Consider the following 14299-nt stretch of genomic DNA (forward strand, 5'->3'; position numbering starts at 1 on the left):
ATAAAGATAATCCTATCAATTTATTTTTCTTTATTTACAATATTAGATTATAACAATTGATATCTCGTGTAAATATTTTAAATATTTGTTTTTTTCTACGTAATTATTAAATTCCCATTATTTGATATTTATTTCTTCCATGCTTGTTAATGTGAGACCTGCCACCTATTGTATAAACTCTTTCTAGCGCATTCTAGAACAACTTCACTCCCCTCCGCTAAATTGCACACTTAGTGCCAATATAACGATAATGTTCTGGATCGGTTTACGTTTATGTCCCTACATCGCAGCGTTATCCAGAATGAAAAGTTCTATTTGTAAATTGTTCAAATGTTGGTCGGCTGAATATAAAGTAGCATTGTGGGGAGGGCAATACCGTGAATGGACAATTAATTGAGTGAGTGAACAGTGACGTGGAATTAGATGATAGAACCCAAAGGAGCAGAACGAGACAAAAAGAAAGAACATCCAACGTACACGTGGCAAGTGATGACGATGATAGATCATATCATGTACCGACAAAACGCAGTAGAAGCTCGCTGTACGAGAAAATTCCCACTCCCCATCTAACCTCAGGCCAGTTCTATTTGTAAGGGCGATCACCACGTGTATTTCTCCGGTCAGTATTTAATTAGTGTCATTTATTTATGGGTAAATTCTACATTTCGCACTTAAATCATTATTTTTATTCTATTTTAATACCTAAATTTTATTTTTATAAAAAAACATGTCTAACGTTCATTTTAAGTTTTAATTTAATATTCAATCATTAAAAAAGTAACAGAATTATTGACTTGAATTTTTTTAAATTTTTTCCAATTATGATACGACATTATATTATGATGACACGTTAATATTACCGTTAATTTTTTAACGATAGAGTACTGAATTGAAATCTAAATTAAATGTTAAATATGTTATTGAAAAAATAATAATATTTAGATACCAAAACACAATAGTTTAAATACTAAATGTATACATTACCCTTTATTTATTTACATTTATTGCCTCCATCTCTAAGCTTAACTAAATTAAACCTACCAATAGGCATATCAATTTAATCCAGATTCGACGTGTTTTGACTGGTTTGATCTGATAAGAACAAGCTTTTTTAATTTGAATTTAGATTAAATTGGATCGAATTTAGTGTGTAAAATTTTTGGGTTCGTGTTAGAATTGAATTTGAGATAAGAATTCTCTGACCAGACCTAAATTTTTTATTATATTATACAATTTAACTTATTTACAAAAATACCACTATATATATACTGTTTAGGAATTTCTAGTATATTTATTTTTTTTCTTCTCCTGCCGATAGTCTTATTTCCCTTTCTAAGTCTTTATTCTTTTTATTTCCTCAAATCCTTTCACCCACTCGAATGGTAAATGATTTTAACCTTCTTTTTTTTCATTACCTAGATGACTATTGTCAGAAGCTCTCTCTTTAAAGGTGTTTATTTAATTACCTTTTTTTTATTTAATTTGATTTTATTTCATTTTTATTGTAAAAGTCTAATCTTTTTTTTTCTTTTATATGTAAAAAATATATTTTTTAAATGTATGCTTAAGAAAATATATGCATGTACAATCGAAATGAGAAATTCCATTTTCAGTTTTATTCTTCCGTTTTTAATTCCCTCATGGTCTGTTTGGTTCGGGAATGTGGGATTCTCATTGAAATGAAATCCACATTCAACCGTTTGGTTGGCCGGGAATCTCATTTCCAGTAATGTTTTATTACCAATAGTGAATTTTTTGGGGTATATTACCAGTAATGTCATTACCTCCCTTCTCTTAGATATTGTTGGATTATTAGTGTTTTTGACTAAAATACCCTTAATTTTTTTTCCAAAATATCATTCTTCTGTCATTGAATAATAAAAATTCTACGAAGATTAAATTACAAATTTATCCTTAAACTATTTTAGATTTATAAAAAAATTTATAATCAAAATTTTATATGAAGGTTATGGATTAAAATAAAATTTTACCATTTCATTAAACCTTTTTATATTTTTAATTTTGTTAAAAAATTATATAAATTTTATGATTTTTTTTAAATATATATAAATATTTTTCAACTTGTTAAAAAAATAAATATATACTAAAGACAATTTGATCAATAATCTTTTATTTTTTTTTAACCAAACAGGATAATGTTATATTTATGCTAAATCAACCAAACAAAAAATACACCATTTACAGTAATCATATTCTCCGATAATCTTTTATTTTCACTAGAAATCTTACATTCCATGAATTAAAGGCACTCAAAGATAAAAAAAAAATAATCAAGTTAAAGAAAAATGTATCTCTACCCTGATCTGTAGATGCTGATGAGTTGCGGCTAAACTGGAAATGATGTTGGCGACTGTTAGGATTATTTTTGAGGATTTTTTTTCCAATGTTATTTTTTAAAAAAAATTTCTTTTAATTTTCAATAATATATTTTGGATTGGTCAAAGTTGAATTTTTTACTTTATTTTCCAAATTGAAGTCAGATCAGATTAAATAATATTAAAATATAATTCAAATCAGAATCGAATTATATATTCACTATATCGGGACGAAGTCAGAGCAGACAAAACTCTGACCGACCATTGCCATCCCTACCTACCAACGATCTAAACACTGCTTTTGTCAGGCTATCACATGTCAACTAAATAAAGTTTTAATAATAAAATGTAATAAGTAATGATAAATAAGTTGTTATTTAATCATTATGTTACGTTGACCCTACAATCAATGTCTGAATAGTGAAACTCATCCCTTCCAATTAATTGTAATCTTTACTTTTTCCTGTCCCAGTATATTATATATTAAATTTTAAATATCAATATAATTTGCTTATATTAATATTTGATTAAAATATTATGATCTAAAATGTTTGTTTTCGTAAAATTATTTTCGTTTTATATTTTTATTTAAATAATTATTAAGTATATTTATTTATTTATATATATGATTGAGGTTATGGATGAACAAATAGTAGGTTAAAACAAATTAATTAATTAATTCAGTTTAACTAAAATTTTTAATCTATTTAATTTTACGTTTATTCAATTAGTTTATTTAGTTTTGACTATTAATTTGATTGCTTTGATTTTAAAAATTAAATTATTGATTTGTGTATATAAATATTTAATTCTATAATGAGCTTTTTATTTTACAAATATATATATTTTTTAAAAGTAGAGATAAGAGATTTATTATTTCAATTCGGTTAAGAAGAAATTTAATTTGATAATTTTAACTTTAACAAAAAAAATCGATTCAATTTATTAAATTTTTATGATTTAATTAATTAATTTAGTTTTAAATATATAAAAACTGAACTGATTGTACCCATACACATGATGAAAAATTAGCTGACCCTATTCTTATATGTAATGAGGTGAGAGGGAGATAAGGTAGTAGGCTGCCCCCAATGCCAGGTTGAGAGCAGCTTCCGTGGAAGACCTCCGACAGTCAAAATTATGAATTTCCCATCGTAGGACTCTATCTCACGACCACAAGATTAAAAGACTTACACTCTACCAACTTAGCTGGACGGACAATTCATCCTCCATACACATGATGAATGTCCCATAAAGATGAGAGATTAAAAAAAGTTTCAATTTGACAAAAGCATAGTGCTTGATTTTGATTGCCAATGAACCCATCATTGTTGGATGTCATAGTCAACAGGGATCAAGGACCAACACTATTTGGAAGTGTCCTAGGTATTTTATTTATTTATTTTTATATTTTCCTATTTCCCCTCGAAATATTTAAAGATTTTTTTTTTTTTTTGAAAATATTTTATCATGCTCTTGTATCTGCATTCGATAATTAAAAAATAATACAAAAATGTTGGATATAAATATTTAAATAACATAAATACCAAGGGTATTAGTTTACTTTAAAGTTCCTATGTTAATAATTATCCTAGCCTCCACCCAAATAAGAAAACGTATACTTTTTTTTTACCCGTGAAAAATCATATAACAATTCCAATTGATAAATGGAGAGACCCCACGTAAATAATAACAACGCGAAAAGGATCTAAATCTTAAAACAAAACCTACCCATTTAAAGCATGATCTTATAATACAATTGCAGCCAAATGCAATCCACCACAAGTTGTAAAAAGCATTAAATGTGGGGGCTCCATATTTCACTCGAGTACTAAGCATTGCATGTGAAGTGAAGTACAATGCTTTGCATCTTGCAGTGTCTCTAACCCTTTAAAGCGTGCCTTATTTATAAAGTTTGAGCCAACAAAGTGAGTTGTATGAACTCTTTATTTTAAAGTTGAAGACAAATCGTCTAGAACTCAAATATAACCCCCCTTTTCTTGCTTTTGATGATGTTAAGTAGAGTATTGATTCAGTCTAAAACTACTAAATGGGACGATGCGCGGTTATGTTTTCGGTAGCGTCGTATTTATCACGGTTACGGACATAACAAGTGTTATTGCAGTCATTGCACGTATCACAGTCGTGAATTTTTTTAAATGTCACAAAACTTACCCTAAAATGACTAAATTAAATAAAATTATAAAATTTATTAGATTAGTGAAATTAAGACTAAATTAAATAAAAATTAAAGTTTACATTTTAAACTATGAATTAAATTATAAATTCTAAAACTGGGAGGAATGTCAAATTAATATATCATTTAAAATTATATTTTAAAAATTATTTTTAAAAAATAAAAGAAATAAAACAACTCGCCCTCCCCTCCCCCTCCCCCTCCCCCTCCCCCTCCCCCAACCTTTCATTGTCTTAAAAAAATCCTTCTTTTACTCTCAACTCCCCCTTCCCCCATTTCATTGTCTGATTTTTTTTTTGCTTTCACTCTCAAGTCCCCCCTCCCCCTTCCTCCTCTCCCGACCTTTCATTTTTTGAAACAAAGAAAAAATTGTGTTGGAATCACGGTTGGAATAACGCTTATAGCATCCCGTGATCGGCGCAATCCACCGTTACCTGTTAAATTGCGGTCGTGACATACCGCTATTGGTGTAAATCCGTTACCCACCGCAAAAATCATGAAAACCGATTTCGGACGGCGGCGCTACCGCAATATCACAACTCCTATCGCGTTTTCGGTCCGCAATTTGAAACCCAGACGCCAAATGCAAAGGTTAAAGGTTTCTTTTGTACATGGATTATAGGATTGGGATTTTTCCTTTTGGATTTGTCTGGTTTCAATTTGATTCGACATTGTAGGCCAATTTTTCAAGAACGGGTTTAGGTGAGAGGGGTCCTGGCTTCTTATTGGAAGTTTCGAGGCCGAGTCAAGGCTATTTAGGTTGAGATCAGATCAGTTTGACCCAAACAGGGCCCTTTGGAATTAATTTCTCTCTCCCAATGACCATACACAGGGAAAAGAAAAGTGACCTAAAGTATATGATGTAGTACACACAAGGCGAACATATGAACGGTGATCACCCCTACATATGCTAGAATCAAATGATGCTTGTGGTTAATAAATCTGATAAGTTTGGATATCAATTCCTTGAGCAGATGATTCATTACTAAAGATAAATTTTCCGATGAAAATTCCGTCAAAAAGCATCAAAAGCATTTTAAATCACCAATATTTTGTGCGGATGTGTGGGCACATCTGAGCGCTTGGGCGGAAGCCTAAAAACTAGGTCTCCATAGGATGGCTGCCTCCTCAGGGTGCAAGTAGAGAGGGGTCACCGAGAAAGAATAATAGAAAGGGTGACTAAATTAATACTGTATTTCCTATCAAGAAGCAAGCTTCCCATATAAATACACAAGGATCATAGGATGCTCAAGTAACTTGCCACGTATCAATTTTTCAAAGCAATGCACCATTTTAAGTCTTAACCTTTAGGGAACAGAAATACAGAATCACCACTGTGAATCTAGAATCCATAAGACTGAACCACTTATTATATTGGGAGACTAAAGAGAGGACTGAATTGTTTGATGTATGATTAGTTGGTACAAACACGAACAAGTCACAAGTGTAAGGCTAAGGTGTAAACTGATATTTTCTTCCAATTTCAACAAGTAATAAAATGTCACTAAGCCACTTCTATCATAATGCTAAGGCACAAGCAAACACTGCATGCGGTTCATTAAGAAGAAAACTGCCAACAATTTGTCTTGTATATAGCTTATTGCACAGCTTAAATACTGAACGATTAAGTATATAGAAAAAGAAAGGGAGAATAAAAGACATAAAGAAACGGGGATAAAATAACAAACAATTTGCCAAGATTCTCAAAGAAAATCATGATATTCAATTGAGAAATTAACTAACCCATTTCTTTCCTCACGATGCTTTCTCCATAAGCTGAATCGGAGACAGAATATTAGCTTTGCTTGTCTCAACAATAGAACCATTCATAACCATTTCCTCCAACATGAAATGCGCCTTCTCTAAATGAAACATGATATCTAGCTCACACTGCAATAAATTTTGATAAACAAAGAGACAACTATGAGTAAAAGACGCAAATACACAATTCCAGTCAATTTGAAGGGATTTGAAACTAATACATCTTCTTGGGGGAGAACTTACCACGTTGCCAAAATGGCGGTCCATGGTTTCAACTAAGAGATGTATAAATTCCAAAATTGCAAGCTCATTCTGCCACATTGAAGAAAAGAGCAGGATAAAGATAATAGAAGTTGGCGAGCAATAAGCACACTGGAAAATATATAAGCTTAAGTCTTTTTCAAATCAAAATCCAAAATCAATAACATATATGTAGTATGCTTAATCGTGTTTTTACTACAGTTAAGTCCATTTGACCGGCAAGCAAACAACCCAGACTTGGACCACAATCCATCAAAGCTCAAAAACTATGGCTATGACCAAGAAGTACATATCTGCGTCCTCTGCTCTCCACAGCCACCTGACACCTCGAAGACCACCTGAGACTCAAATATTATGATCAGGCCATTCATGCCTCAACCATCAGCTTCAAACAAAAAGGCAACTCGCAACCAGTGGGTTACCCAATGGTATTAATAGCCTCCTCCGAAGCTTACCAAGGGTATGCACTCTAAACACTCTTAACCTCTCAAGTCTCAACCTCTCTTGGCTTATCTTAGGGTAAAAAATGACATCAACAATTAAGGCATCCACCTGGATCTCAAAGGACATAAACAATAATCAACATGATCAAAGGAAAATTTGAGGAAAGAAATGGAGCTTACTTCATCGTTCTCAACTCCAACTAAGAAAAACAGCGAAGCGTATCGCCTGTATACAATTTTGTAATTCCGATGCTCAACAAATGAACACTGTCACAATTTAAGCAAATTAATAGCTGGAAATTAATAAATAGAGCATGAATTCTGAATTTACTAGCACTCTAGCCTTAAATTTGAAGAAAATTAAAAATTCGAAACTCCAAATCCTTAATAAATCGCGAGCGGATAATTTCCAACAAGAAAAACATGAAACACGGATTGCAAAAAAAAAAGTAAACTCAGGGACAAATAATCTCATATCTTTTCTAAAAAGGAGATCTACATGCAATTCTTTCTTTAAATATTATAACCTGTTGCTCGTTGCGGGCCAAACACTTGCGAACGATCTCGCCTTCAAGGGCACGACGTTCTTCGAGGGTGAGCCATTCGTAGTACTGGGCGAGACGAGTCTGCCCTTGCTTGTTCACCATTAATATGAATCTGATTCCCATCTCTTTCATTCTTTTCTTCCTGTATCTGAATCTTATTTTCTCACAGCCAAATTGATCACCTATTGTTGTTGTTCTTGAGCTTAATGGTAAAATTGGAGATTAGGTCAAATACTTCTACTTTCAATTGTTTTCAGGGTCTAATAATTTTAATTATTTATAGATTGATCCCCAAGCGGTCCGTAACCCTAAATTACAATATAAACATTTGATCAAATAGTAATTTGTCACAAAAATTTCTCAATATATTATCAAAATATTTTTTTAACTTAGATAATTAAAAAAATTATTAATAATTAATGATTAAATTAAAAAACTTTATTTTCAGGATTGAATTTATCAACATCCTCTTTGATTGGTACATGTTTAGTTTCTTTGAATTCACTATATTAATTCTTTTGAATTAATTATTTATTCTCGATAAATATTCATATATATCATTCTTAAATTGTAATAAAACCGATTATTATTGTATAGTAAGCATTCTATTCTTCCTGAGACTAAAACCTTTACCCATGTTTATACCATCTCTAACAAGTGTTTTGTTGCATATTCTTTGATTGAGTTTAATTAATATTTTTTTCGCATGTCCTTTTTATGAAATGATTTTTTTTAAATATATATATATATATATATATATTGTGCCGTTTATGTAAATGAGGCCTTAACAAAGATCTAAAATTTTTAGATTTCATTTCAGAGTCTCATCAAAAAATTATGTTTAAGTATTAATTATTTAAATTTAAATTACTTATAGTTAACTGACTGATAAGTATTCTATTGATATAATAATTAATTCTTTATCACTAAATGTTTATAATAATTGATTATGTTATACACCAATTATAATTATTGCCATAGTTAAAAGTGATAACTTATAAAAAAAACATCGCTAATAACATATTAAGAATTTGACCGATTAATCAAATTATTCATTTTTATTTTTCTCATATTTCTTTAAGTCACGAGTTCTAAATCTATTAGGTTCACTCTTCTCCCTTCCCCTCCTCTCCCCTTTTAATAAGATTAAAATTAGATTTAGAAATTATTAAAAAAAAAATTGAAAGACCATAATAGTAGTAGTTTTTTATGAAGCAACATCTCAATTTTATTAATATGTATAATGTTGTTTTGATTTTTTTCATTATATTTGTATTTATAATTAATTTTAAACTAGATATGATAATGAATTAATAATAGCTATCACTAATACATAAGTGAAAAAAATGTAAAATCTATTTCATAATAATAAACTGCCATAATTTTTACATAATAATCTTTCAGATTGTCTGCAAGAATACTACATAGGATATACATCCATTTATGAATGCGAGGAAAACTCTTTTAAATATATGAAGTAATCTAAAAAAATAAGTAATATCGACATCGAAAATATGTCAATGTTAGACACTCAACTCGAATCTATCATTCAGTTGTTATTCAAATTCTTTTAATCACGTTTACCATTATCCAATATCAGAATTATTGTCCCGCATCAGTTTTGTCTTCGACGATATCTTTAGCTCTCAAAAAACTTGGTTGATTTGTTGAGGAAAGAAGTCTTGCCCGCATTCTATCTGTAATCACAACCTTATTTTGTTTCTCGGTAATTCGCTGCATATAAAACAATCCAAAATGAAAGTTAGGTATACTCTAATATGTATATATCTTATTTATCCCAAAAAAAATATGTATATATCTTATAAATGAGAGCTGGAACAGCAAAGTTAGGATGAACTCACGTTGAATGGTATGTATGTGTGCCTGCCATGGACAAGACCGCATGTGAAGCCAGTGTATCCCGCCATTGTTCCATGGACAGCACTTTGAGCTAGAAGTGTACAGTAAACATTATCAGATGCATTGCTTGGAACAGCACGAATCATATATGTAGGATCTGCCATAAGAAAAATTAAGTGAAAAAAAAAGGTTTACTTACACCAAAAACACCAATGGCCTTTTCCAAAGTATTTATTCTACCAACCTATGTATTTGAGGTTTAAGGGCATCTTCCTTTGTTTTGAAAAGTACTCCTGAAAAAGTCAAAAGATGGTGATAGTTCATAAGTTGAATCCATGTGACATTGTAAGAGAGACAGAGATGGACGTAACACTTTATGTTTTGGGACGGAAACAAGTTATCAATTGAACATAAAAAGAAAATATTTAAAAGATCTTATGGGACGTATATAATTGTGGCACATAAGACCTTGATCCTCTGTGATAGTGACACCAGACAGAATAGTGATTATCCTGTAGGCTAGTTCCGACAGACGATTCACAAGAGAAAATTCGCCCAAAAACCAGAGAAAAAAAGTCTCTTGGGTTTAATAAAATATTATAAAATCAAACAATGCAAAAAGCAGTCCACAAGCCGGATTGTTATAGCAAAAAAAATCGTCTTTATTCGAATTTTGCCAAAAATAGCAAAATCCCGAAAATCACTCTAAATTGAAATTCGAAATAAAATAAGCAATCTCCCAAAAATCCGGCCTAAATCGGATTTAAATTGACTTCCTAATTAACAATCGAAATATTACCATAAATAGTAAAAAATAACTAAATCTAGTGATTCGGAGGGAAAAACGGCAGAATTTGAGGTTGAAAAAAAGGCCACATGGAGCATAGGTGGAGAGCGTGCGCGTCGAAAAGAGCTTTCCGGATTGGGGTCTTATGCGCGATTCTGACACCTGTAGCCAAAGTTATGGCCAAAAGACTGAAACATACTCAAAACGACCCCAATGAGGAACATGTCACAATCAATTCCCGCCTTTGCGCTGATCTGCCAACTCATGGTATCTCAGCGCCATCAACGTGCAATCTGACAGCTCAGCATCATCTGTCTCGGATCCCCCTGCATCAGATAGCCATAGCCCAACATCTTGGAGAAGCTTGTTTCCTGAAGCATCTGTCATGGATTGAATGCTCTCGGAAAGTAGCTCCTGGCCTGCACCTTCTGCAATCACAATAACTATGTGGCCATTTTCTTTAAGTCGTTTCTCGATGTATTCAAAAAGCCCTCCAGATCCTTCAAAATAAAAGGGTGACTCTGGGATCAAGCAACAATCTACATCTCGGTTTGCTAGAGTCGCATGCATTGCAATAAAACCTGCCCATAAGTTGCGTTTAGATTACACTACAGTTTCACATTTTCGGACAAAACGTACTCGTATAGGGTATATACTCATTTCTAACACTCGTACTTGAATCTGAACAACATAGTGATTGCGATCATCACTTCAAATTAAAGGGAGACCCAAAACAGAAACTTACCGCTATAACGGCCCATCACCTTCACAAGACCGATACAGTTGTCGGAACTTTCAGCTTCAACATGAGCAGCGTTAATGGCACGTTGAGCCTCCTCAACAGCGGTGTCGAAGCCAAATGACTTGTCGATAACCTGTCGCAGTTTCAAGATTGTGGGGTAACAAAAAATAAACCGGTTTGCAATACGTGAGAGGCTTGTGGTTAAAAGTTAAAACAATCTATCCAAGGTCAAAGCCAATAGGATTACCGGAATGTCATTGTCTATGGTTTTAGGGATTCCTGCCACTGAAACTTTGAGACCACGCCTTCTAATTTCCTGTAAAGTTAAAAAACACTTTCTTTTATTAATAAGCACTGATTCTCATTACAAATCATTCAATGTTATTTTAATAAGATAAACGAAATCACCTCAAATATAAGAGCTGCACCTCTCTGTGTTCCATCTCCTCCAATAATGTAAACCTGAGTTACCACGGATGATCAAATGTCAGCTAAGTTTGACAATGTAATTGCTCGCACTTCACCTTAAGTAAAGCCAATCATCATAAATATAACACTAATTTTTTTATTAGACCTGATTAATTCCACGATCCTGAATGCTGTCAACAATCTTTATCGTATCATGCCCACCTGGAGATGTCCCAAGGACTGTTCCACCCCGTTTGTGAATGTCATTGACAACCTTGGGATTTAGATACACCGTGTTTTTAGCATAAAATCCCCTGTATCCTCCCTGCAAGGGCATCGAACTCGTTAATTGGTTTCGAGTTTAAACAAATAAACTTTTATTTACGCTTTGATATGCAATTGATTTATGCTCGTTATGGATTTTAAAGTTGTATTTAAACTGAATTTATTTTAAATAATCGTATTTCTATTCATTTAATTAAACTAAATGAATTTATTTATAAATATGAACAACCTTGAGATCTAACTCTGTATTTTTAGCATAAAATCCCTTGAATCCTCCCTGCAAATGCATTAAACTTGTTAATTACTAATACACCCTTTTATATTATCAAGAAAGTAGGATTACAAATGAATCAAACTTCAATGAATAGATCCTTCTTTGTGTTCATTATTTTTTTAAACTTGTTTACTTGTGACTCATTCATTAGAAATTTTAATATTGTGTTCTATATAGAATAAAGCAGAGGCCAATGATCACTTACATCGATCCACAAAACTTTCTTGACACCATACATGTGGTGTAAGCCGCATACTATCTCTCTAACCACAGTGTTGAGCCCAGGACAAAGGCCACCACACGTGACAATACAAGCATGGACGTCGTCAGGTTGAAAATTTACCTGGGCGACAATCAAATGTCCATCACGTTATTGTAAAAATACAATTAAGAGGGTTTTCGTCATCTCAATGCAATAATTTTACACATGGCGAGAGGCTTATGGTAAGTTTAAACACATAACTTCTGACGTGCTCCAGCTCGTCGGAAATGAATTCCTATTGGACCATCATTGTAAACAACAACCTATAGAGAAGAAATGAGAACATTAATCATAAACTAAAAAAATGTTTAGTACTAAAATTTGAAAATATACGAGGATGACTAACCTTTTGAGGGACGCTATCATCTACATGAACAAAATATTGCCTTGTGAAACAGAGGAATCGATACTAGTTTAGCAAACGCGTCAACAATCGACAATAGAGATCGAGTAAAATTTGATAAAAAAAATGGCTATAAAACTGAGCTTACTTAACAACTGAGTAAGCCGGATTGTCTTGTAACGGGTTGGGATAAGTCTGTCGTACGAAAAGACAAACATCAGACCAGATTTAAAATTTCCGAAACCACACTAATTCCTGATCAATCAATTGAAGAGGGATATGGAAAAGCGATCTAAGAATTATAATTTGTCGCTGACGTCGAAGAGACGGAGAATCGAGGGCTTTCAAATCAAAAGAAATTACGAATGCTCATAAATTATAAGTGGAAATGTCTTACTGGAAGATCATGAATGTAATCTGATAAGTGAGGAACATCTTCAAGAACATAATCACCGGGACCGTTGACGATCTTAAGCTTTCAAATATCAGGCAAACCAGAGGAAGCCATTGTAGCACTACCGAAACTCCTCAAACGACAATCGTATCCTTAAAAACTAACCGTACTGATAAACTACTTTTTTTTTCCTCAAAAGAAGAACGAAAAAAAAAATCAAAGGCACCGAAAAAACGCGATTAATGCTCACAAATACAATAAATTTCAACGGAGAAGATAAAGACGACGTGGAAGTAGGACCGAGAACGGAGTCATTGAACGGGACATCTGCATGTGTTCTTGGAACAAAAGTAGAAATAAGAGAAATCCATATTTATAGGAGATAAACTATTTTTCTTTTTTCTTTTTTTTTTATAGGGAAAATAGGTTTTATATGTCAGAAGAAGATTGGCAAAATTTTCGATGATTTGATCAAACTGACACATATTTACCGAATATTTATTTTTTTAGTATCGTTTAATATTTATTTTCCCAAAGTGGCATCCTTTCGCCAGCTCGACTGCCACGCTGGTATTTTGTTTAATAATAAATATTTTATTTTTATTATTATTATAAATTAGTAATATATTATGTAAAGTGTTTCGATTATAATGTAAGAATTATCAAATGTATTTTGTTAATGTGTGTTAAAGGTGGAGTGAGTTATCTACATTAATATGATAGAACAATATATGAAAACCATTTGACTTTATTGTAGTTATAGGAAAAATGTATGAAATTATAATATTACACATATGTTTATATTATTATTTTTGATTTTGACTATCGATCTATTATTTTTATCAATTAATTATTTAAATGTTATCAATCTAGTCATCTCTTATCAATATTTAACGAAAATATTGATGCATAAGTTAATAAATTAGTATAATTACATATTTAATCTTCAAGACTTACATATTTTATGAAATTAATCTTATTGAAAATTTAATTTAATAAATTTAATCCTCCAATCAGAACATGAAATGTGTCATCGTATACATAAATTTTTTAATAACTTTTAATTTGTTTAATTTAATATTTTTCTCTACTTAGAAGGTGGAATTATTATTATATTTAAAAAAAAAAATTATAACTAATAATATTAATTATTATATTAAATAAATATATTAAAAATATTTATGTATTTAAAAGTTAAAAAAAATTATTTAGGTGTACATACATTGACAAATTATAAAAATGCAATAACATTAAATTATTAGAAACAAAAACATTCATTTAAATACAATATTAATTACATAAGAGTTAACGGTTATATGATGATAACAGAGCTGAACATTTTTTTCTATCGTGTCCGATGTTTCTACAATGCCCACATCGTTTTTGTTCTGTTGACTTCTC

At 31.4% G+C, this 14299-nt stretch overlaps 1 protein-coding gene and 1 pseudogene across 1 annotated transcript; both read right to left on the reverse strand.

Annotated features, from left to right (window-relative positions):
- Nucleotides 1-6143: 6143 nt before the first annotated feature.
- On the reverse strand, nt 6144-7733 carry LOC120161868 (AP-4 complex subunit sigma-like). The gene is made up of 4 exons (XM_039172077.1): nt 7526-7733; nt 7179-7265; nt 6538-6606; nt 6144-6423 (listed from the first exon to the last, which is right to left on the reverse strand). Exons 1-4 carry the CDS (start codon nt 7673-7675, stop codon nt 6289-6291), a joined length of 441 nt encoding a protein of 146 aa, XP_039028008.1. The 5' UTR covers nt 7676-7733; the 3' UTR covers nt 6144-6288.
- Nucleotides 7734-9145: 1412 nt separating this feature from the next.
- Nucleotides 9146-13027, reverse strand: LOC120162246 (annotated as a pseudogene).
- Nucleotides 13028-14299: the final 1272 nt, after the last annotated feature.

This window comes from Hibiscus syriacus, unplaced genomic scaffold (assembly GCF_006381635.1).
Source record: "Hibiscus syriacus cultivar Baekdansim isolate YM2019G1 unplaced genomic scaffold, ASM638163v2 tig00111402_pilon, whole genome shotgun sequence".
In the NCBI taxonomy this organism is placed as follows: Eukaryota; Viridiplantae; Streptophyta; class Magnoliopsida; order Malvales; family Malvaceae; genus Hibiscus; species Hibiscus syriacus.